Genomic DNA, 26,422 nt, shown 5'->3' on the forward strand with positions numbered 1-26,422 from the left:
CACAGGAAGGAATAGGAAGTGATGTCAAGTTATAGTGAAAGACACTTTGAAGGAATGACTGAACAAACCACAAAAATACTGTTGGACCGGCAGATTGCCAGGAAGAAAGGAAGCGGGCACAGCAGGCTAGGGTGAGTAAAGATAGACAGCCCAGCATCCTCCCGGAAAAGCAAACCAGCCACAGCCCACAGAAGCAAACTGCTTAGGAAATGCTGTAAGTCCATGAGTGTATTCCCCTAAGAGAACTGGACACGGCGCAGTTAAGCAGAGGGCTAATGAGAAACCAGAATGTCAATACCACCTGTGTTCATTCTCTCTTCCTGGGTAGGTTAATTCTTTGACATTTATGCTGCCTTGTGGCTGGGTCTTTGAAACCAGAATGGCTGAGTTCATGTTTTTTGACAGTTCAGGGATTTCCACTGATTGCCAATCTCATTTTCTCCCGGAAAATTGGCAGGGGCAGTGGAGTGGGAGGTAGAGTGGAGAGAATAATTAGGGGAAAAGTAAGCCTATTATGTATTTCCCACCTGCCCAAATGTCTCTACGGTTTACTTGTGTATACCCACAAAGTAAAAAGACTAGAAGGATGTATACCAAATGTTAACAATACTGTTGTTATATTTGGGTGATAGAATAATGGGTGATTTTTATATTCTCCCTTGAACTTTTCTATATTTCCCTAATTTTCTGTGATAAATACATGTCACTATTGTCATCAGAAAATGTTTGTTTTTAAAATGTCCTATTGAATTTAATGACGAAAGCCAGGAAAAAGGTGTTTCATGTTTCCCTAAACTTCCTGTACATTGGAGCTACCACACACAACACCACTTTTGTGAGAGCACGCCACGTACTCACTATATTGCATTATCGCTGGAGATGGAGGGGGGCAGGAACACAGATGGGGAAAACGGCTGTCCCCTTCTTCCCTCCTTCGTGTGGCCAGTGAGAAGAAGCAAAAGAAGAGGCAAAGGATGCAGTATTTTCTGCCACTTCACCACTCCATAAAGTTAAAGAACAGCGACCAATGTAAACTGTAGCTTTAGAAATATGATGGTCGATAGCAGTATTTAATGTCTGTACATAGCCATTTTAATAATCAGGTGTTTTTGAGAAGAATGGAATTGGACACAGTAATAGAATTCCAGGTCTGGGAGTATCTACGCAGGGGTAGCTGGTCCTTCTTCTGATCAGGACTACAGTTAAATTATCTTAAGTTTTCTTCAAAAGAATATCCCAAAATGCAGTCCATTTGGATCAGAATTAACTCTTTCTAGTTATACATCGTTGTCAATTAACAAGGACATGAAAATCTGACCTTTCTTATCTCCCAAACCCAGATCTTTAAGTGTATATGGAATTAGAATTGTGTTTAAAGAAAAGCCTTCAATGCTAATAGTAAATACAAAACATTTTAAAACTCTCTAAAGAAAGGTTACTGGCCAACAGTATTGACTAAGAATTTTTCAGAAACTGTTCTGAAGTTGCACTACATTTAGTGTCTGTATTCTCTCAGAGCTGTCAAAATGAACAGTCCTCTGAGGTTTGCCTTCCTTCATGCAGAAGGCCCTTAAGAAAGTTATTTTTCATAGGGTATTGGTGTTCAGAATCAGGATGCTGCCCAGCATACACGTGCTAAAATTCATACTTGACTGCTATGTGCTTGCAAAATAGTAACAGAGCTTTAAAATTCATATCCACATTCCTGTGACTCCTCCCAGTTGCCACCTTTTCCTTAATCCTAATCTCATCTGACTAGTATTCAACATTCAGAATGGCAACACACTACTATTGGTGCTCTGATACTGCATAAAGCGCTTGACCAAAGCAGAAATACTGGAGGAGTTCACAAAGTAACACCCACAGGAAAATGTGAAGGAAGGTAGAAAACTATTGGTTGTTGCCTCAGGTTTCCTTCTTCAACCCTGGGCTATTTTCTGTTCCCTACTTGGATAGCTCTTCTCCAGGTTGTGTGCATGGCTGACTCCTTCTTGTTCATCAAATTTCAGCTCAGATGCCCCCCACTCTGAAAGATCTTGGCTGACCTCTCTATCAGCGGATGTTCCTCTCTAACCCACTGCCCTCTACTTCTTGGTTTTCTGCATGGCACCCACACATTAGAGATGTAGATTTACTTCTTTGTTACTCGTTTATTGCATGTTTCTTTCCTTAAGCCCAGCACAATTCATGGCACAAAAGGTAGTACCCATGCAATTATCACTGAATGAATGAATGGGAAACTGGAAAACTTGTATGACACTAATATGTAGGGTAATCTGTGTGTGTGTGTATGTTATGTTTCTCCCCATGCTCCACCTCTAGGAACTATAGATATTCTAAGTCTCTTTAGGGTCTATTTACCATAAATCAGCTTGAAAATACAGTGTTCACATTTTTCTCCCTTTGGTCAATTCCAAGAACAACTAGCCAGTAACTAGCCAGAGGAAGTGGTATTCTTTCCCTTCTTGCCTTCCTTCTTCCCTCCTCCCTCCTCCTTTTACCACTATCGGCCCCCAGGAGTTTAGTTCCCCCTACTCTCATAGCCAAGGAGGAAAACAGATTTGTGGTGATGGCTCTCAGATGTTAATACCAGAACTTCCCAGGTAATTTCATCAGCATCATTGACTGTCAGGATCCTAGGAGCAGAGGTCTTGTTCAGAGATACCTGGGCTCACTCTGCCTTCACTCTCCTCCTTTCTTCCCTATTCCCTGTGTCCTCCCCCACAAGTTTGGTTCAAGAAGCAGAAGAGTCAGATGTTTTTAAATTTCCCCTTGTTAGTAGAAGGTCTTCTTGAATGCTGACATATACCTCAGTGCGAAACAGCAATGGACTAGGAAAAATGTGGCTGTTTTCTCAACTCTGGCAGGATATTAGCTGAGGAGCGGGTATCACTGGTAGCTGCATACCCTGTCAGGGAATTCAGGGGCCAGGGAAAGCCATGCTATGATATGCTGCATCTCCTCCTGGTCTGTGTGGCCAACTCATTTTTCATTAGATTCTCTAGATTTTTGTCTACACAGATTAAAAAGGTATAGAAGGGGTGTGTGTGTGTGTGTGTGTGTGTGCGTGCATGTGTGTACACAGAGGCATGCTTCCAGCATGTGTTTGCTTACAGCCAATCTGTAACTCATTAGATCCATTTGAGGCTTCACTTTGCCCCATACCCACCCCGGGATGGTGGACCATGACAGTGCTTCTTTCTCTAGCATTTTACTAAAATTCTCCATACCTGTGACTTTATGTGTGATTTTTAGTCACTCTACAATTATCTTTAGGGGTGAAAGTAATAGAATTATTATGCAGAATGGGCTCACTACAAATTCACGCCCTCTTACTTCGACTGGGCTCTCTGAGCTACATCGTCATATTCTTTTCTTGCTGGTGGTCCTGTGGCCTTCCCCCCACAGCGATACCCCTCCTCACGTGCCACTCATACCTTCTACCTCACTAATTCAGACCTCCTCCTCCTCTCTCTCTGAGACAGCCGGGGCCATTCACAAGCTCCAGCATCTTATCTTTTGCACCTGAAAATTCTATGTACCTCATTCACCTCAAGGGAAGTGATGCCATTCTCCTTTTCTCAAAATTACTCCTCCACCTGGTTTCTTCATCCCATACCCTCTTCTTTCCCCAGGGTCACCTGTTTCTCAGATTTACCCTTTCATGTCTTCCATCTCTTCTTCTCCACTGCTCCTTCCTCTCAGACTATAAACATCTTCCCATCTTCAATAAGCAAATGAAACAAAACTCTTCCCTTAGAGCAACAAACGAATAATAGTCAATTACAGTTTCAAAAATCTTATAGTTCCATTGTAAGGATAAGTACCCACTAGCTTTGTGTAGAAACATCCTTTCATTGCCAAACTCCATGCCTATCCTATGTAGCAGCTACCTAACTGGCTTCCCTGCCTCCAATCTCTCCCTTTTTCAATCCAACTAATAGCCTGCTACCACATTAATCTTCCTAAAATACAGGTTTGTATATATATCACTTCCCTTATAGGATAAGCACAAATTTCCTTAGTCTGGAATTCTGGGCATTCACAAGATGCCCCTACCCGCCCCCCCCCCCAAAAAAAACTTCTCTTCACTCTATTTCCACGTGACTCTTCCACTCAACCTAACTGAGCTTGAACACTCCATATACCGTATCTCCTCTGCACTGTTGTTCATGCTTCCCTCCTGGAATAGGCTCCCCACTTCCCTCTCCACTACCACTTCCCTAAGCCCTATGCTTCCTTCAAGCCCAGCTCAATTTCCTCCTCCTTCAAGAGACTTCCCCCACTAGAACCAACCCTGTGAAGATCACTTTCTCTCTAAATACTCACAATATTTAACATCTGTCCAACTCATCTAGTGTTCAGCACTAGAGTGTGCAACTTTGCATTGGTATTTACTGGTTGGGTATAAGTCCCGGCAGCAAGAACATCTTGTATTACACCTCTTTACATCCCTCTTTCAAATTATCATTTAATATTTTTTATAATGAAAACAAACCCAGCTAGGTACACAGCTTTTAGGGGAGGATCTCTAAAAAAAACTACCAAAGTAAATTTCTAAGGTCTACACACAGGTGGTGAGTTGAACAGAAAGGCGTATTGGTTATTTCTTCCTGTTGTACCTGGTAGAGGTTGATGTTGCTATAAATAGTCTCCCAGATTTGGTCATAGATGCAAACCCTGGGAAGCCACAAATGTTGGATGAGACGCAGCCAGCGAGACTGTTTTTGCAGCATGATCTTGGAGCACTTGCTTTACTCTCTCATGGTTGGAAATCTTGAGTAGAAGAGAGAGGAGAAGGGATGATTGGGAGAAGGGTTATTGCCTACTTTTCAGCAAGAATCTGGTCCTGTTCACATGAATAAGAAAGAAGTCCCAGGTGGGACTTTATTTAATTAAAAAATAAAAGTAAATTCAAACATCATGATTCCCTTAGGCATGTTCCTCCATTCAACACTGTAGCTATTCATACACAGCAACTCATTTAAAATTCTGTGACAACCCCCTCAACACAACAGCAGGTGCACCCCCACATGTGTTGTGGCACCAATGAAAAGATAAACACTCATCAGTTTTGGGTTTGTCTACTCCTAGGAAGCTGTGAGGAGACAGAGGAGGAGGCAGCTGGGTAGTGTGAGAAAAGCACAGGCTTTGTAAGGACACAGACCTGGGCTCATATTCCTGCTGGAATCCTGGCTTTTCATGCAAAGCAGGACAAGTCAACCTAACAAGAACACTAGTGAGGTCTCTCCTAGGACTGCTGCAATAATGCCTGGCATGTAGTAAGTGCTGAATAAATGTTCCTTTTCCTCCTCTAGAGGTAAAAAAATCAAATAATAGTCCCAGAGCTGAACCTCTACTTCAACGATACACATATTAATATATTTCAATTATTTTAATACCACAAAGAACCTCAAAGATAATTTAGTCCAATCCCCATCAAAATCCCAGTGGCATTTTTTGTTGAAGTAGAAAAATTCATCCTAAAATGCATATGGAATCTCAAGGGACCCCAAATAGCAAAAATAATTTTGAAAAAGAAGAACAAAGTTGGAGGACTCACATTTCCTGATTTCAAAACATATTACAAAGCTACATTAATCAAAATGGTGTGGTACTGGCATACACGTGACATATAGACCAATAGAATAAAATAGCGAGCCTAGAAATAAACCCTTGAGTGTATAATCAAATGATCTTAGTAAGGGTGCCAAGACCACTCAAAAGAGAAGGGGACAGTCTCTTCAACAAATGGTTCTGGGGAAAAACTGGATAGCCACATACAAAATAATGAAGTTGGATCCTTATCTTATACCATATACAAAAGTTAACTGAAAATGGATTAAAGATCTAAACATAAGACCTAAAACTTTATAAAACTCTTAGAAGAAAACAGGGGAAATTTTTCATGATATTGAACTTGGCAATGATTTCTTGGATATGACACAAAAAGAACAGTCAAGGGGCTTCCCTGGTGGCGCAGTGGTTGACAGTCCACCTGCTGATGCAGGGGACACAGGTTTGTGCCCCGGTCCGGGAAGATCCCACATGCCGCGGAGCGGCTGGGCCCGTGAGCCATGGCCGCTGAGCCTGTGCGTCCGGAGCCTGTGCTCTGCAACGGGAGAGGCCACAACAGTGAGAGTCCCGCATACAACAACAACAACAAAACAAACAAACAAACAAACAAAAAAAAGAACAGTCAAAAAAAAAAAAAAGAACAGTCAAAAAAAAAAATCAGGGACTTCCCTGGTGGTCCAGTGGTTAAGACTTTGCCTTCCAATACAGGGGTGCAGGTTCGATCCCTGGTCAGGGAGCTAAGATCCCACATGCCTCGTGGCCAAAAAACCAAAACAGCAGCAATATTGTAACAAATTCAATAAAGACTTTAAAAATGGTCCACATCACACACACACAAAAATCTTAAAAAAAAATCAAAGATAGGCAAACATGACTACATCAAACTTAAAAAATTCTGTGCAAAGGACAAAATTAACAGAGTGAAAAGGCAACCTACAGAATGGGAGAATATATTTGCAAATAATATATCTGATAAGGGGTTAATATCCAGAATATATAAAGAACTCCTACAACTCAACAATTTAAAAATCAAATAACCAATTAAAAGATGGGTAAAGACTTTCAAAAGACATTTCTCCAAATATGATATACAAATGACCAACAAGCATATGAAAAAATGCTCAAAATCACTAATCATTAGAGAAATGAAAAGCAAAACCACAGTGAAACATCACCTCATATCTATTAAGATGACTAACGTAAAAAAAAGAGAAAGAAAGAAAATAACAACGGTTAGTGAGAATACAGAGAAGTTGAACCCTTTTGCACTATTGGTGGGATTGTAAAATGCTGCAACTACTATGGAAAATACTATGGAGCTTCCTCAAAATAAATTAAAAACAGAATTATCTTACAATCCAGAAATTCCACTTCTGGGTACATATACAAAAGAACTGAAAGCAGGATCTCAAAGAGATATTTATATATCCGTGTTCATAGTAGCATTATTCACAACAGCCATGATGCGAAAGCAACCCAAATGTCCAACAACAAATGAATAGATAAAATGTGGTGGATACATACAAAGAAATATTATTCAGCATTAAAAAGGAAGGAAATTCTGACATATCCTACAACATGGATGAACCTTGAGGACATTATGGTGGGTAAAATAAGCCAGTGACAAAAAGACAAATACTGTATACTTCCATAATATGTGGTACCTAGAGTAGTCAAACTCATAGAGTCAGAAAATAGAATGGTAGTTGCTAGGATCTAGGGGGAGAGAGGAATGAGGAGTTACTGTTTAATGTAAAGAGTTACAGTTTGCCAGATGAAAAGAGTTCTGGAGAGGGATGGTGGTGATGGCTGTACAACAATATGAATTACTTAATACCACTGAACTGTACACTTAAAAATGGTTAAAATGGTAAATTTCATGTTTTGTGTATTTTACCACAATTTAAGGAAAGAGAAGGAAAAAAGGAAAAAAATAATATAAAGGGATCCCATGTAACCCTCACTCTGTTTCCCCCAATGTTAATATCTTGCAAAACTATAGTACGGTATCACAACCTGGATATTGACATTGATACAGTCAAGATATAGAACAGATTCATCACAAGGATCCTTCATGTTGCCCTTTTACAGTTACACTCCCTTCCCTTTCCCTCCAGTCTCTCCTTAACCCATAGAATCCATGAATCTGTTCTCTATTTCTATAATTTTGTCATTTCAAGAGTATTGTATAAATGGACTCATACAGTATTTATGGGATTGAGTGTTTTCACTCACACAGTTCTCTGGAGATTCATCCAGGTTCTTGAGTATCTCAGTAATTTGATCCTTTTTTATAGCTGATTGCTATTTCAGGGTATGGATGTACTTCAGTTTATCCACCCACTGAAGGACATCCAGATTGTTTGCAGTTTTTGGCTATTGTGAATAAAGCTGATATAAATGTTCATGAAAAACAAGGAAGAAGGAAATCTGGTCACATGCTACAACATGGATGAACTTTGAGGACATTCTGATAAGTGAAATAAGCCAGAACAAAAGGACAAATACTGTATGATCCTATGTGTATGAGGTATCTAAGAGCAGTCAAATTCAGAAACAAAGTGGAATGTGGTTGACAGGGGCTAGGAGGAGGAGGAAATAGGGAGTTGTTTAGTAGGCAGAGAGTTTCAGCTTTGCAAGAGAAAAACTTCTGGAGATCTATTTCACAACACTGTGAATATACTGAACACTAATGAACTGTACACTTAAAAATGGTTAAGATGATAAATTTTATGCTATGTGTTTTTTTTTTACCACAATAAAAATAAGGTAATTTGGGCTCCCCTGGTGGCGCAGTGGTTGAGAGTCCACCTGCCCATGCAGGGGACACGGGTTCATGCCCCGGTCCGGGAAGATCCCACATGTCGCGGAGTGGCTGGGCCTGTGGGCCATGGCCGCTAAGCCTGCGCGTCTGGAGCCTGTGCTCCACAACGAGAGAGGCCACAACAGTGAGAGGCCCGCATACTGCAAAAAAAAAAAAAAAAAAAAAGGTAATTTAGTCCAATATTTTGGTTTCACAGATGAGGAAACTAAAACTCAAAGAGGTTATGTGACTAGAGCAATATCACACAGAGACTAAGTGTTAAAGCTGTACTAAAATCCAGCTGTTTTGACAATTGTTACTCTCTAGCGAAAGCTAACAGGATATAAATGTTTGGCGATTAGATTAGAAAATTCCAAATATAGCCTTCGTAGTGAAACCATGACTAACATTTTTTAAAAGTGGAAAGAATTCAATTTTCTGAGAACAGAATTTTATCTACAAGGGATCATGGTTATTTTATTACCTTCAAAAACTTTGCTTGGAGTTGCATTAATACATCTGTTCTCCGTTCTTTTAGTTTGGTCAAAAGCTTCTTTTGCCAAGGATCACATTTTGGCTTAATCTAGTGGACAAACATGTTCACACAAACTTACAATATAACAGAATGGTTTTCAGTAAAAGTTGCAAGCAAAGAGAATCAAGGACCTTCTGAAATGGGAACTGGCCTTTAGTGCTAGGAAGTGTGCTAGCGCATGTGAAGTCTTGGAAAGGGTCTGTGTGGCTTCACAGATCTGTGGAAGGAGATGGCAACAGCAGTTCCTGTTTGTACCTGGCCTATGAGATGCAGTAGCTCCATCTGGGATGACACAGCGCTATCCACTGGCAGAAGGGACCCCAATTCCATCAGTGTTGGGCATTGTACTTAATTTATGGGGCAAGAGAAGTTTGTCCACAAAAACTCCTTGTGGTGGGACTTCCCTGATGGTCCAGTGGTTAAGACTCTGCGCTTCCAATGCAGGGGGCGTGGGTTCCATCCCTGGTTGGGGAACTAACATCCCACAAGCCTTGTAGCGCAGCCAAAAAAAAAAACCACAAAACCCCTTTTGGTTCCACATGTAAAACTTCACCTTTCATATTAACAAGTTGTATTTAAAAAATTAGTACTATGGCTGTAAATATCAATATACTGACAACTCTCAAATTTAGATCTAGCTCTAAGCTCCAGCCTGTTATATCCAACTATCTCCTTGATATTTATACTTGAATGGCATGTGTAACAATCTAAAACAGAAAGCCTGGCTTCCCCTATACCAACCACCTATTTGCTCAAGCCCCAGATTTAGGAATAATCTGTGGTTTCTCTGCTTTCCTTCCAACCATCTTTATCACATAAGACTTTTCTTTCCTTCATGATACAGTTGATCCTCATTATTCATGGGTTTCATATTTGTGGATTTGCCTACTCACTAAAACTTATTTGTAACCTCAAAATCTATTCAGAGCTTTCCTGGACAATTATGGGCATGCACAGAATAGTGAAAAGCTTGAGTCACCCAACTCTGTATTTCCAGCTGAGGTCAAACAAGTTGACATTCCACCTTCTTGTTTCAGCTTATACTGTAAACAAGTGTCCTTTTTACGGTCTAGTTAGTGCCACATTTTAATATTTTTTGTGATTTTCATTAGGTATTTCACTGTTTAAAATGGCCCCCAAGCATAGAGCTGAAGTGCTTCCTCGTGTTCCTAAGTATAGGAAGGCTGTGATGTGCCTTACAGAAGGAAATGTGTTCAAAAAGCTTCATTCAGGCATGAGTTATAGGCCATGAGTTTGATGTTAATGAATCAACAACATATATAAAATAAAGTGTCTTTAAACAGAAACACACAATAACTAGTTATGTATTGATTATGTATGATGAACCTAACCCCATACTTCCCCTATGAGCTGTGGTTCAGGATTTAACTCAGTGTTTGTGGCAACTTTATAGAACATAACCACCCCAAATAATGAGAATCGACTGTATTTACCACTACCTCAAATCATCTCATTTAATCTGCTCACTTTCATATTATTGTGAATTGTGTATCTCCAGCACCAAGGGCCATGCCTGACACACAATATGTAGTCAATCAATAGTTTTTGATTAAAAAACTGGATTTACACAGCTCAATTATAACTTTGAGTGTTATTCTTTGTTCTTGCCAAGTAGCCAAGGTCACTAACAACAACAAAGGAGTTCTGACACAAAAGAGAGGGGCACAGGAGTATGTGGGAACTTCCAGAGAAGGCAGATCAGCCTGGCTAACTTCAACATAGACCCGAGGCAGGAAGGAGCTGGGAGATGCTGGTACACAAGGCCAGGTTCTCTGAGCTGCCTCTCCTGAGTCAGGTAGGCACCTACCCTTGCTCCTAGGGGACAGTTTGCTGAGGGCATTGAGGAGAGGGGATAATAGGGATCTGACAGACCTGATGCTGCCAGGTTGCCTGGCCTCCCTGGAGGACACTTTATGACACTGCTTACATCATTCACAGGTGACTGTCACCACAGGTCTCCTTACCTTTATAAAGGAAATCCAGTTGGCTCTCTTTTTCAAGGCCATACCAGGTCCTACCAAACCCAAATTATCCACTTTAGCTATCTCAGCATCATAATCTGGAAATGTTTGCATTCTCTGTTGCTCCATGAAGATGCTTTGAAATTCTGGGGAAACCTAAATAGGATTGAGAAAAGAGAAGTGGAGCCCAGAAAAAAAACGTCTCAGGTTGTAGGCAATTTCAGAAACAGGTATTGATTGCCTCTGAAACAGTCCTGGAGTCAAACTAATTCATAAAACATGATTCTATGACAGTAACAGGACCTTAAAGGTGTATACCTAAGGGGCACATGTATTCAGTCAGCCCATTACCATAACTGTGTGTCGTGTTACTTGTTCCAAGTATCTGCTCTGAAGATTAGAAATAATTTAATATATTTATTTATATGTATTTTGAGCTGGACCATAAGTGGGAAGTAAACTGTCCATCTTTGGAAACACATTCCCTTTTCCTGGCACTTGGTAAATGAGAAAATCTAAGGGTTAGATAAATCCTGCTCCTAGAAGCCTGACCAGGATATTGCTAGAGAGAAGGGTCCAGATGCTTAGGCCTGTTAAAAATCTTTAAGGTACCTCAGTCAAACCCCTCACATCTCAGTTCCAGACTGAGACAGACAGAAAGACAGGCAGAGAAAAGGACAAAGAGAGAGAGAGAGAGAGAACCTACCACAGTGCTGGCACACACTAGGGCCTCAACAAAGGTTTCTGGAATAAGTAAGTTCAGTGAGTCACAGAGCTAAAGATTCTTCCAGTTAATGCTGGTACCTCCCAGGCTGTGCTGTCCAATACTGTTGCCCCAGCCACATGTGGCTATTTAACATTTAAATGCAAATTTATTAAAATTAAATAAAATTTAAAATTTAGTTCATTTACTCTACCCACATCTCAAGTGCTCAAAGGCCACATGTGACTAGTGTTAACACATCGGACAGACACAGATCATACTCCTCAGTGCAGGAAGTTCGATGAGACAGTGCTAGTCTAAGGCTAGGGTGGCAAACTTTTTCCTAAAGGGCCGGATAGTAAATATTTTAGACTTTGCAGACCACATGGTCTCTGTTGCAACTACTCAACTCTGCAGTTATAGTGGAAAGCAGCCACAGACAGTACATAAATGAAATGGCATGGCTGTATTCCAATAAAACTTTATTGCAAAAAAACTAGGTGGTGGGCTATAGGCTGTAGTTTGCTGACCCTGCTCTAGGGCATTAGAGAACCAAAATAAACACTCTTCCTGTTTGTAGAAATTCTTCCTACACAAAAAATTTGTTGTAGTGTGATTATCTTGGAAGCACAATTAGCATTGCGCATAATACTGTTATAAGAAAATCAAAAGTAGAAACTATCTCTATATAAAGAAGACAAGCTATCCTTTGGGGACAGGACTGCTCTGTGGGAGGGCTCTGCAGCCTCATGTTCTTTTGTTATCACCGATGATAGTCTACTGTGCCATAAACTACTTTTATTTATTTGCACTCTTTTTAAACACCACCTTGTTCTGATTCTGGTTTTCGTCTATCATAATACGCTGATAATGAGGGTGAGGATATTCCCATAGAAGCACTCTCTGCTGAAGACAGTGCTGCTGCTGATATGAAAAGAAAGACAAAAGCTAAACATCATCACCTTCAAAGAAACCAGAGGACATGTAATACCACTGGTTTCAGTGAGCTTAAAGAGTCTATGTTACATACTAATAAAAATAATCCTAGGAAAATAATGCTGGAACAAATACACATGGATGCAAAACTGCAAGGTCAAAGCAAATGGTGATGAAACAGTGGCTCCTTCTTACACGAAAAGTGTTCAAAAACATACAGATTTGATCTTTGCCTTTTTGGATTAATCAACTTGCCATTTTTACCTAACAAATATATATATTTACAAATATTATACACCCAGAGCTAGAAAAATATCTTTATGTTGAAACTCTGGCTGAAAACTTTATTATTGTAAATTCGAGGTTCTCTATATACAATCCTATTTTTCCCTTTGAAACAAGTTTTAACATGGCTTCTGATAGGATGATTTTTTTTCAAGGAGGTGCAACGCCATGTGATAGCAGACTAGACTGCATGACTTTAAAAATCACTACACAATATACACTCTATTGAATATAAAGCATTTTGCCAATAGGAGAGCTATTGGAACACTTTCTGATAATCAAAGGGCTTTAGACACTAAACAACTCCACAATATAAAACTGCCAAATCTTGGCTATGTTTACATTATCTACTATGGATTATAACCTACCATTTTCTTTAAATTCCACTGAAAAATAATCCTACAATCTCTCTGGGCTGGATATTCAAGGGGCTCATAACTCTTACAGAGAGAAAGTTCAACTGCTAGTCTAAATTTCACTTATTACATTTTATCACTCTAGAAACAACTGTGGCAGTATGAATATTCAACTTTGTGGCAAATACTAGTATTTTCTTTTATGAACACCTATATTTGTATTAAGAAAGAATCCATAAAGTACCAAAAAAAAGTTCTATCTCCTTAGAAGCATCCCTTAGCTCTTCCATGTCATATGGGATACTGAAATGGGAGAGCAGGAGCCTCAGCTGAGGTTTCAGTTCTTCTGTTTCTGTTGTGTGTTGGGGCAGAAAGAAAGCAGCTTCTGTTCTTGTTGGCCCTGAAAAAAACCCCAAAATCAAGAGCATTAACACCAATGAACACCAGTCAGGGAGAGAAAAAGGAGAGTCCTTTGAGATAACTGGACTCAGGGCCTCTTCTGCTGATGGGGAAGACCATTCTGCTCCATGCCCAACCTTCTCTTCCACAATCTGTAGACTGTCCCACACTCAGCCAGGCCTATCTGACAAATTCTTGGTGCTGGCTTTCTGGGGGAGGTAGCCAGGACCCTCCCTTCTCACAGTCTGCAGGAGAAACCCAACATATCTTTTGGGGAATGACTTAGTGGGAACAGAACTACCTATAGTCCTTTGGGGTAAACAAAGAATATGATTTATAAGTTAACAAACAAATTAGGAGAAGCTGAGAACCTTCACCTCCTTTCACCTGGCTCACTCCTACTCATCTCTAAGCACCCAGGTTGGACTTCCCCCTGGAGATGCTTTCTCTGATTCCCCACAGCTGGGTTGGCTGCCTCTCCAGGTGCACCCGGTAAATTTAGCATGCAGAGTGAAAACCTGATCAGGTTTCTAAGCCATCTGTAATACAAGGTAAGGGCAAGAAGACTACTAAGTTGATTCAGATAAGCAAAGTCTTTAAAAATCATGTAAAATTAAAAATGAAAAGAACCTTAGAGATCACTTCATCTGAAAGGTTTATTATGGAGATGAGTAAATTGAGGCCCAAGGAGATGAAATGACTTAAACATGTAGGCTCGCAGTGAGGCCACAACAGAATAGGCCTAGAGCTCAGTATTCCCAACTTCAAGTTCATTGCTTTTTTCCTCTATTTTAATTGTCTAGTTATAAAGATGGAGATAATAATTTCTTTTCTTTTTTTTTGGCAGCCCCACATGGTATATGGGATCTTAATTCCTTGACCAGGGATCGAACACGTACCCCCTGCATCGGAAATGTGGAGTATAGCCACTGGACTGCCAGAAGTCCCCAGAATGGAGATGATAATTTCTAAGGGAAGTGTTTGTTATTTTCTTCCATCAGAAAATATTAAATTAACACTTGTTAATTAAGAAGATACAATTTTGGGGAATTCCCTGGTGGTTCACTGGTTAGGACTCAGTGCTTTCACTGCTGAGGCCCAGGTTCCACCTGTGGTTGGGGAACTAAGATCCCACAGGCTGAGTGGTGTGGCCAAATAAAAAATATATATATAACTTTTTGGTATATAGAGAAATTTCAAGCAAGATCAGGTGACAAAACAGCACATGTGCAAAATCACAATCTTCTTTTTTCCACATTTCCCAAGGGGAAAGAAGACTTCTTACCTGAAACGCTGGTATTCATAGAGCCTGGAGATACAGAACCCCGGATGTTAGGGTCAACGTCATTGACAGGGACCTTTTCATTTTCCTGACCAACATTGGGGACTTCATCAACAGCTACACTCAGCACTTTGGAGATGGGCAAATACTGGAGGGCCTACAGAAGGGGACAACCAAGAGATCACACATCAACTCAGTTCTCACAGAAGCTTCCAGACTTTGTTTCAGGAGCAGCCCTTGACTTTGTAGAGGAGGAAGGAGGTGGAGGTGGGCCTCAGTAACTTGCCCAATCATGAAAGGTAAATCTGAAGCTGGGGGACCTGGTGACATCACCACCTCTAAGTGGCCTTAACCTCTAGGCAGGTCTACATTGATCAACCACCCATAACGGACAAGGCATTGTGTGAGGTGCTAGAGATACAAAGATAAATAAGATATGGACCAAATTCAAAGAGTTCAGAGTTTAGTGGGGGACCCAGGACTTATAAGCAGATCATTACTATTATTACTATACCATGTGACAGGGGAGAGATGATTCAGAGGTAGATCCCATAGTGACTGATTGGGGAAGGGATATTGTCAGGATGATGTCCAGGTTTCGTGGTTGGTTGTATCAGTGAGATGAGGTATAGAGGAGTAAGAAAAGATTACGTGGCAAAATAGTAATCTTTCTAAAACAAACGTGATCACATCACTGCTTTCTGATGCCTCTATCTTGTGTTAGGGCCTCTCCTCTGTGACTCTCTTTACTCTGTGATTATACTTACCACACTGTATTTAAGTTGACTATTTACTTGCCCTTTTTCCTACCATCCTGTGACCCACTTACTTTTCAGCAAAGATTATACATTCCCTACATGGCCCAGGATATGTACCTGGCATAAATTAGACCCTCACTAGATGTTGCTAAATAAAAAAGTGGATCTACATTAGACAGCATAAATCCAGAACAAGAGCATGAAAACAAGAACTTATAGTGTGAATATGAAATAGTTTAACAGAAACATCTTTGAAAAAGCTAAATGGAGTAATTTCATTAGAGCAAGCTTCCAAAAGAAAAAAGTTTCAAAGGTCTCAAAGAAAAAAGCTAGTGACCCATTATTTTCTGGTCATTTGTAAGGCAGATGGAACACAGAAACTGACAATCAAAAACTAAGTGAGAGGAGTGAGAAAACAATGTGCTGCCCATCCTGGGAAGGCACTGCATCATCATATAACTGTTTCACGTACCTGCAGGTAGTGGTGAATAGTCTTGAGTGAGGGTAGGTGACACAATAACTAATTTGTGTAAACAGTCAGGTCTTCCTGTGCCACTAAGTTAGGAGGATTGTTTTTTCCCATAAGGAAGTTTTCTCCTGCAACAGACAATCTATCAGCTCTCTGAAGGGCAACATTGTACTCCTGCATAATGTAGGCAACTTGTTTCTGTTTAAGAGAGATGCAAAGACAGAACTTGGTTATTTACAAGCCTTATTTCTTGTGTCATTTGCTTCCAAGTACAGTGTAATACTGTTTGGGAACCAAATAAGAGGCTTTTGGAATATCAAAATTCTTCCATATTCTGAATTTGACTGACAAGGACAGTGATCAGTCACATTCTTAGGACTCTGAAGGAGAGTGACCCAGCAAAGAGTCAGTGCACAAGGATATTTAGTAACTGGAGTTGACTTCTTAGATTTTTACCTATAGTCTATGAAGAAAAATGTATTTTCTATAATATAAAGCTTCCTTCAAATCTCATTCTTAAAAATAGGTACCATTATCTTCTGCCACAGGCAGAACTGGCAAGTAAAGGCAGCCACTAGTTCCCTTCCTATCTTTAGCTACCACTTTAAAAGAAATTGACAAGATACACTGTGGGAATGTAAACTGGTACATCTATTACGTAAACAGTATGGAAATTCCTCAAAAAATTAAAAACAGAACTACCATATGATCCAGCAATTCCACTTCTGGGTATACATCCAAAGAAAACAAAATCAGTATCTTGAAGAGATATCTGTATTCCCATGTTCAACTGCAGCATTATTCACAATAGCCAAAATATAAAAACCTAAGAGTCTGTTGATGGATGAATGGATAAAGAAGATGTGGTACATACACATATAATGGAGTATTATTCAGCCATGAGGAAGAGAGGAATCCTAATATTTGTAACAACATGAATAAATATGGAAGACATTATGCTAAGTGGAATAAGCCAGAGAAAAAGACAAATACTGTATGGTATCCTTTGTATGTGGAAGCTGAAAAAAAAAAGTCGAACTCATAAAAGCAGAGAATAGAACAGTGGTAGCCAGGGGCTGGGGGGCGGGGGGAAAAGGGGAGATGTTGGCCAAAGGGTACAAATTTACAGTTATGTAGGACGAATAAGTCTAGAGATATAATGTACAATCATGATGACTATACTTAATAATAGCCCATAGGTTCTGTTCATGGGCCTCCTACCTTATCAAAAGGATAAAGCTGCTCCATGATCTTACTGTGATGGCAAAATCTCTTCCACCTAAGCACGTGTAAATATTTACTCTGGGCCAGCTGGGTAATTCTCGCTGTATAATACTTTAACAACAACAAGAAAAATTAACACTTAACCACCATGTCATTTCTCAAGTCCTAAGATCCCTTAGGAAAGCAGCCCAACTTCTTTCTACCTTTCAAAATATTCCTGTGTTTGCTTTCTGTGCTATGTCCAGGAGTTTTTAGGAACAACCTGGAGGAATGACATTACTTCATGTTTGTGGAACTGGAAGTTCCAAAAGGCCATTTTTTAAGCATTTGCTTAGTTTACTATCTGGAGTCTCCCCCAAGTTGTCAAAAGTCATGAATCTTGTACTTCAACAATTTACAACCTAGACTCTGCCCTGAATAGATGCATAGTAAGATACATAAACAGGTGAACCAAATGCATACATAATAAGAGGAAATAATGGCACCCCAAATTTTTATAGGGCTTCATGGTTTACAGAGTACTTTCTACATATCTATATATACATATATATTCTTATACATTTACTAATTACATGTATACATTTACTATTTAAAACATATTACTTGATAAATAAATATATATAACTCAACGATGTTGCAAGGTGGGTGGAGTACATATTGTTATTTAAAAAAAATAAATAAAGGCTATTTGGTTAAGATTCTTACCAAAGGTGGAAAGAAAAAATGAACACTTAGAATACAATTATAACAGGAAGACTGGATTAAATCTTAAGAACACATATAATGGGAAAATAAGTCTGATTGTTTTGGAAAGATGTATTTTCTACATGAAGATAATAAAATTGAGAAACCTGTCTCAAAATTGATTTGGAGAGAAAAGCTCTCCAATTAAAGAGGGTGGGGAGGGAGGGGGGAACTGATAAAAACAAACCAAAACCAAACCAACCAAACCTGGCTCACCATTCAAATTTAAATGAAGCAAGTAGGCATTTCGCCATTCCAACAGATTGTAGCTTCATTTACCAGTTGGTGAACAATTTTAGCAGTGACATAAAAGCCTATAAAATTATCTAAAGCTAAGCTTAAAAGTTTGCTTTTAAACTGAAGTTTATGACTCTAAAATACAAAGCACATTACAAGTGAGATTACAGCTTCTAACCTTAGACCAAGAATTTTACTTATACTTAAAGATAGTCAGATAAGCCAACTCTTTTAAAATATTTTATTTCTGATAAAAATAATAGTGGCTATGATGGAATAAATAGGGCCAGACTTACCCTTCCATCATAAACAATAGAATATAGGACAAATTACACAAGGCAACTGTTTTCTGACATGAGACAACAGACAATGCAGGACTCTTGTCTTTGAGAGAAAGGAAAAAAATGAAATGAGCCCAGGTTTTCTGCCTGAAGAAGGCAGTTTTTGAATCATAGAGTAGGAAAGCAGAGCACGATGGTCTCTCCAAAATCAAGTTTGGGAAGCTGAGTCGGCTGGAGTTTGCAGGGCAGAGTACTGGAGAGGAGAAAGTTACGCAGAAAAAGGGTTCCAGAAATCTGCATAGAGATCCCTTTGAGCTTTTTGCTGACTATTAAGCCCTGAATACAGAGAGCAAAACTCCATGAGGCTGTGCAAAGAATAACTAACTAGGGAACTGTAAACTGAACACTTCTCAGCGTTCAAACAGGACTAGGAGATGTTCACGTTTCAGTCAGACAGGGTGAAGAGTCCTCACTGAATACCTGGGGTATTCAGCAGAGACATGAGAGGGGTGACAATTTAGTAAGAAAAATAAACTATCTCTAGAGTAAAGGTAACTCTAAACCTGCTCTAACAAAGCTTAAAAACCAAGCCTTGTAAGTGTGAAGCTGATCTAAAACTTAATTGCCCACCAGAATGAAGACCAACATCTTTAAAGGAATACAAAAAAAAATCAGCATTCAGTAATGTAAAACTGCAATGCCCAGTGTCCAAAAAAATTACTAGACATGCAAAGAAGCAGGAAAATATGACCCACGAGCAGGAGAAAAATTAATGAACAGAAACAGACCCAGAAATGGCACCAGTGAGGATATTAGCAAACAAGGACTTTAAAAGGGATTTTATTAGTATGCTCAGTATGTTCAAGAATTGAAAGGAAAATGTGAACATAAGAAGAGAAACAAAAACTATTAAAAATAATGAAATAGGGACTTCCCTGGTAGCACAGTGGTTAAGAATCCACCTGCCAGTGCAGGGGACATGGGTTCAAGCCCTGGCCTGGAAAGATCCCACATGCCGCGGAGCAACTGAGCCCCTGTGCCACAACTACTGAGCCTGCACTCTAGAGCCTGCGAGCCACAACTACTGAGCCTGAGTGCCACAACTACTGAAGCCTGCACACCTAGAGCCTGTGCTCCACAACAAAAGAAGCCATTGCAGTGAGAAGCCCATGCACTGCAACAAAGAGTAGCCCCCGCTCGCCACAACTAGAGAAAGCCTGCGTGCAGCAACAAAGACCCAACGTAGCCAAAAAAAATAAAAATAAATAAATTTATACAAGAAAAATAATGAAATAGAACTTCTAGAAATGAAAACTATATGAAATAAAAAATTCATTGGAAGTGATTAATAGTAGATTAGACAGTGCAGTAAACTTAGTATCTTAGTAAACTTGAAGATATAGCAATAGAAACTATACAAAATGAAGCACTGGGGGAAAAAAAGACAGAAAAAGATTTAACAGAGCCTCAATGACTTACGGAACAATATGAAGTAATTTAACATATATATCACTGGAGTCCCAGAAGGAGGGATAAAGATAGAAAATATATTTGGAGGAGGGACCTTCAAGATGGCGGAGGAGTAAGATGTGCAGATCACCTTCCTCCCCACAAATACATCAAAAATACATCTACATGTGGAACAACTCCTACAGAACACCTACAGAATGCTCGCAGAAGACCTCAGACTTCCCACAAGGCAAGAAAACCCCCACGTACCTGGGTAGGGCAAAAGAAAAAACAGAGACAAAAGAATAGGGACCTGCACCTCTGGGAGGGAGCTGTGAAGGAGGAAAAGTTTGCACACACTAGGAAGCCCCTTCACTGGTGGAGATGGGGAGTGGGAGGTGGGGGAAGCTTTGGAGCCTTGGAGGAGAGCGCAGCAACAGGGGCACGGAGGGCAAAGCAGAGAGATTCCTGCACAGAGGACCGGTGCCGCCCAGCACTCACCAGCCCGAGAGGCTTGTCTGCTCACTCGCCAGGGCGGGCGGGGGCTGGGAGCTGAGGCTCGGGCTTCAGAGGTTGGATCCCAGGGAGCGGACTGGGGTTGGCAGAGTGAACACAGCCTGAAGGGGGCTAGTCTGCCACAGCGAGCTGGGAGGGAGTCCGGGAAAAAGTCTGGACCTGCCTAAGAGGCAAGAGACCATTGTTTCGGGGTGCACAAGGAGAGGGAATTCAGAGCACCGCCTAAACGAGCTCCAGAGACGGGTGTGAGCTGTGTCTATCAGTGCAGACACCAGAGATGGGCATGAAAACGTTAAGGCTGCTGCTGCAGCCACCAAGAAGCCTGTGTGCAAGCACAGGTCACTATCCACACCTCCCCTCCCGGGACCCTGTGCATCCCACCACTGCCAGGGTCCCGTGATCCAGGGACAACTTCCCCGGGAGAACACATGGCGAGCCTCAGGCTGTTGCAACGTGACGCTGGCCTCTGCCGCCTCAGGCTCGCCCCGCATTCCGTACCCCTCCCTCCCCCCGGCCTGAGTGAGCCAGAGCTCCCTAATCAGCTGCTACTTTAACCCCATCCTGTCTGGGCAAAGAACAGACGCCCTCAGGTGACCTACATACACAGGCAGGGCCAATCCAAAGCTGAACCCCAGGAGCTGTGCGAACAAACAAGAGAAAGGGAAATCTCTCCCAGCAGCCTCAGGAGCAGCGGATTAAATCTCCACAATCAACCTGATGTACGCTGCATCTGTGGAATACCTGAATAGACAAAGAATCATCCCAAAATTGAGGCAGTGGACCTTGGGAGCAACTTTAGACTTGGGGTTTGCTTTCTGCATCTAATTTGTTTCTGGTTTTATGTTTATTTTAGTTTAGCATTTAGAGTTTATTATCACTGGTAGATTTGTTTATTGATTTGGTTGCTGTCTTTTTTTAAAATATATGTATATTTTTTTCCTTTTTCTCTTTTTGTTAGTGTGTATGTGTACGCTTCTTTGTGTGATTTTGTCTGTATAGCTTTGCTTTCATCATTTGTCCTCGGGTTCTGTCTGGTTTTTTTTTTTTTTTTGGTATAGTTTTTAGTGCTTGGTATCATTGGTGGATTTGTTTTTTGGTTTGGTGGCTCTCTTCTTTCTTTTTTATATTTTATTTTTAATAATTTTTTAATTTTAATAACTTTATTTTTTTTCTTTCTGTCTTTTTTTTTTCTCCCTTTTCTTCTGAGCCAAGTGGCTGACAGGTTCTTGGTGCTCTGGCCAGGTGTCAGACCTGAGCCTCTGAGGTGGGAGAGCCGAGTGCAGGACATCGGTCCTCCAGAGACCTCCCAGCCCCACATAATGTCAATCGGCGAAAGCTCTCCCAGAGATCTCCATCTCAACGCTAAGACCCAGCTCCACTCAACAACAAGCAAGCTACAGTGCTGGATACCCTATGCCAAACAACTAGCAAGACAGGAACACAATCCCACCCATTAGCAGACAGGCTGCCAAAAATCATAAGTTCACAGACACCCAAAACACACCACTGGACGTGGTCCTATCCACCAGAAAGACAAGATCCAGCCTTATCCACCAGAACACAGGCACCAGTCCCATCCACCAGGAAGCCTACACAACCCACTGAACCAACCGTACCCATTGGGGGCAGACACCAAAAATAACAGGAACTACGAACCTGCAGCCTGCAAAAAGGAGACCCCAAACACAGCAAGTTAAACAAAATGAGAAGACAGAGAAATATGCAGCAGATGAAGGAGCAAGGTAAAAACCCACCAGACCAAACAAATGAAGAGGAAATAGGCAGTCTACCTGCAAAAGAATTCAGAGTCATGATAGTAAAGATGATCTAAAATCTTGGAAATAGAATGGAGAAAATACAAGAAACGTTTAAGAAGGACCTAGAAGAACTAAAGAGCAAACAAACAATGATGGACAACACAATAAATGAAATTAAAAATTCTCTAGAAAGAATCAATAGCAGAATAACTGAGGCAGAAGAATGGATAAGTGACCTGGAAGATAAAATAGTGGAAATAACTATTGCAGAGCAGAATAAAGAAAAAAGAATGAAAAGGATTGAGGACAGTCTCAGAAACCTCTGGGACAACATTAAACGCACCAACATTCGAATTATAGGGGGTCCCAGAAGAAGAAGAGAAAAAGAAAGGGACGGAGAAAATATTTGAAGAGATTATAGTTGAAAACTTCCCTAATATGGGAAAGGAAACAGCCAATCAAGTCCAGGAAGCACAGAGAGTCCCATACAGGATAAATCCAAGGAGAAATACGCCAAGACACATATTAATCAAACTATCAAAAATTAAATACAAAGAAAAAATATTTAAAGCAGCAAGGGAAAAGCAACAAATAACATACAAAGGAATCCCCATAAGGTTAACAGCTGATCTTTCAGCAGAAACTCTGCAAGCCAGAAGGGAGTGGCAGGACATATTTAAAGTGATGAAAGGGAAAAACCTACAACCAAGATTACTCTACCCAGCAAGGATCTCATTCAGATTTGATGGAGAAATTAAAACCTTTACAGACAAGCAAAAGCTAAGAGAATTCAGCACCACCAAACCAGCTTTACAACAAATGCTAAAGGAACTTCTCTAGGCAGGAAACACAAGAGAAGGAAAAGACCAACAATAACAAACCCCAAACAATTAAGAAGATGGTAATAGGAACATACATACTGATAACTACCTTAAATGTAAATGGATTAATTTTAGGCAATTCCAACTTTTTTCACTTTTATTATAATGCTGCAATAATAATCTTTATGGAAAATCTTTCCCCCCAGGTTGTGAGTTATTTTCTTAAGAGAGATTTCCAGAATCTTCCCTAGGTCAGCCAACAGTTTTTGAGGTCTGCGACTATCTTAGTCAATGTTGTATTGCTTCATAATACCAGCACAGGGAGTAACTAGTAGAAACTTAGTCAATTGTTTAGTGACTATAACTAAGCTGAACTTAAATGGCGTGGGTCTCTAACAAAGAAGAGCATTTATATTAACCAAGTTCTGCAAACCACACATATAGAGAAAATCCTACCCTGGCCAGAGGACATACCAGAAAGCCAGCTTTGTTCATACATTTCCACCAAATTCCAGATCTACTTTTCAAATTGCAAAATGACTATTACCTGCAACAGAAGCAAAGGTAAATTTTCAGGAGTGTACTCTCTCCTTAGGCAGCTCTCTAGCTCCCTCTGCATGACATCTGCTTGAATAACAAGGGGTTTTGACTCAGCCACCTGAACCCAGGGTTGGGGGTGTGGGGAACGGAGCAAGCAAACAAAAGGAAAGAAGGAAATAAAACTATCAGGGTCTATGACGGAAAATGGCATATAATTTATGATAGTTTTTATACAACACATTATGCTGTTACATATAATGAATTTCCAAATAATGAATTTTAACATCACAAATCAAGGAACTGTAAAGTTTAAAACACTACAAAAATCAGATCTCTCCAAAGAAGTATTGGCCTGCTCTGATCCAGCAGTGAGCTGAATATTGGGCTGTTTTGTCTTTGTAACCACTGTCAGTAAGATCAGCTGTTTGCAAAAATAAGCTTTTCCTGCTGACAGTTTCCAACAAGTTAGCAAATTCTAATTTATTGTTGTGTTGAAATAGCCCACTGTTCTACTCATCTGTAAAGTTTTCTTTAGAGCCAGTTCCCTTTCTCTTTGAAAGTAAGAAATGTCCTTTGGCATTCGAACAGAGCTGCAGAAAGTTTTATGCAATAGAAGCTGTAATTATAGAAGCTATAATAAATCAGATTAAAGATAGGCCCTGATTAATCTGTAACTCCACAACTGCTCATTTCTAAATAAGTGTATCGTATTATACTGGAATGCTGGGGGCATGTAAAGGCCACAAGCTTCTGTCTTAGTCAGAATCTCTCTTGTGTACACCTCATGCCGGTTAAACCTTTCCCTGGGCCAGTTTTTCTCTCCTTCTCATACAAACATTGTCTTTCCTCTACCCCTGATTTACCTCTTTATTTCTGACAATAGTAAGGATGTTTCTTTCCCCCACCCATATTTCCTTCAGTAACCACATTTCTAACAGCTACTGTGCTTATCTGACCTCTATCTTACCGTAGCTGACACATAAAATCATTATTTAATAATTTAAACAAAATGTTTTTATTTTTGTGCTCTTGCTCAATTATCTAGAGGGTGAAAATGACCCTTAAATATCAAACATGAAATACTTTGGAAATTATTTTCACCAAACTTTCTGCTTCAGAAAAATTATTTATCCCTAGGAAAAGCATAGCAGAAGTGTCTGCTTAAGCACCCTCTGACTGCTGTCCAGGCCCAATCATGAGGAAGCTGTTTGTACCAAAGGCTCTGACACGAGGAGGTACAAGCAGCACTGCCTGGGGCCTGATAAGAGGTTGGATCCTGGATCAGGAAGAGGAGCACTCTCCCCATTGGGTGTAAGATACACCCCAAGGCTTGGCAGCTTTGGGAACATTGCAACCATGGAGCAGATGTTACTTCCTTAAGATGGGACTTCGGGAACACTGGCAAGGGAGCCACAGGGGATAGTTCTGGAACACATGTGAGAAACCACCTTGAGATCTGAGGGGGACTGTAGTCAGTAAAGTATGGTTAATGTTCATATGACTGTTATCAGTCCCCATGGATAAGTTTTAAGGGAAGATAAAAATAGACTTGCCAGCAGTTCACCCCACTGGAGGCAGTGGTCCTGTGAAACGAACACCAGGTTGACAGTCAGGAGGTCCCTCAGCCACGTGAGGCTAAGCTTGATCCATTTGTGTTGAATTCACAACTGCAGTTGGAATAATGCCTTCCCTTATCTCCTCATGTCTTGTTTTTTTTTTTTGCGGTACGCGGGCCTCTCACTGTTGTGGCCTCTCCCGTTGCGGAGCACAGGCTCTGGACGGGCCCAGCCGCTCCGCGGCATGTGGGATATCTTCCCGGACCGGGGCACGAACCCGTGTCTCCTGCATCGACAGGCGGACTCTCAACCACTGCGCCACCAGGGAAGCCCTATGTCTTGGTTTTGATGGAAAAAAGACACAAGCTCTGAAAGGGTAAAAGCATTAATAAGTCAAAGGTATAACTTCTGTGATTACTGGGTACCTGAATTCTGGCTGCAGCCTCATGGAGGTAGAGAACCAGTAACCACCTAGAAAGGGGACCAGCTACTAAAGGCAGTCAGAGAAACAGAAGAAACCCATCCCTTCCCTGCCCTTTGGTCTTCTAATTCTTTGGCATGCTGGGAGATTGGGTGGGGTTCTGGGTTTAGTTCTCTGACCCACTCTTGCTTAGACCATGCTCAGACCATGCCTTTCCTTTCAGTTAACCCCAAAGTGTCTGCGAATGACCTAAAAGAGATTGGTGAACATGGTATGTACATCAAGCCCAAAAAAGAGATTCACTCATTTGTTCATCAACATACATCAACATACATTCATTCATCTATGTATTCGGCAAGCATCTATGAAGCCCTTAACAACCACAAAGACCTGGGCTTATGGGGGCAAGATGAGGGAAAGAATGGGAAAGAAGGAAGGAAGCTAGGAAGGAAAGAAGGAAGGGAGGGAGGGAGGGAGGGAGGGTGGAAGGAAAGATGACTAAGGCACAGTTATCCTCCAGTTCTCAATAGATTTTGTAGTCTAGTAGGAAATGAGAATTCTAAAGTTATTATCAGGAGTGGATATTTTCCATGGACTCCAGAACCAAGCACAACACCTGGCAAACAGAAGGTGATCAATAAATGTTTGTTGGATTAATAGTTAGATTCTTCAGGTCCAGTGTTTGGTGGTTTTGGGGAGTGGAGAAATACAGGTATCCAGAGATTTCCCATCACTCTGTCCTAAAAGGGACTTCAGAAAACCTTTCTTACCACAATGCACAGTGGGCAGCC

General features: G+C 40.7%; 1 protein-coding gene across 1 annotated transcript in view; it reads right to left on the reverse strand.

The window, feature by feature from the left end:
• The window catches only part of LOC309972311 (uncharacterized protein), a gene marked incomplete at its 3' end in the record, with an annotated part of 160,431 nt that overhangs the window by 101,553 nt on the left and 32,456 nt on the right, over nt 1-26,422 (reverse strand). The window contains 10 exon segments of the mRNA XM_082855949.1: nt 4,676-4,776; nt 8,865-8,963; nt 10,901-11,043; nt 13,422-13,577; nt 14,862-15,015; nt 16,089-16,136; nt 16,140-16,283; nt 17,307-17,420; nt 23,662-23,772; nt 24,172-24,244. Coding sequence (XP_082712075.1) covers nt 4,676-4,776; nt 8,865-8,963; nt 10,901-11,043; nt 13,422-13,577; nt 14,862-15,015; nt 16,089-16,136; nt 16,140-16,283; nt 17,307-17,420; nt 23,662-23,772; nt 24,172-24,244 — 1,143 coding nt within the window.

This window comes from Leucopleurus acutus (genome assembly GCF_964270905.1).
Source record: "Leucopleurus acutus genome assembly, chromosome: 15".
NCBI lineage: Eukaryota > Metazoa > Chordata > Mammalia > Artiodactyla > Delphinidae > Leucopleurus > Leucopleurus acutus.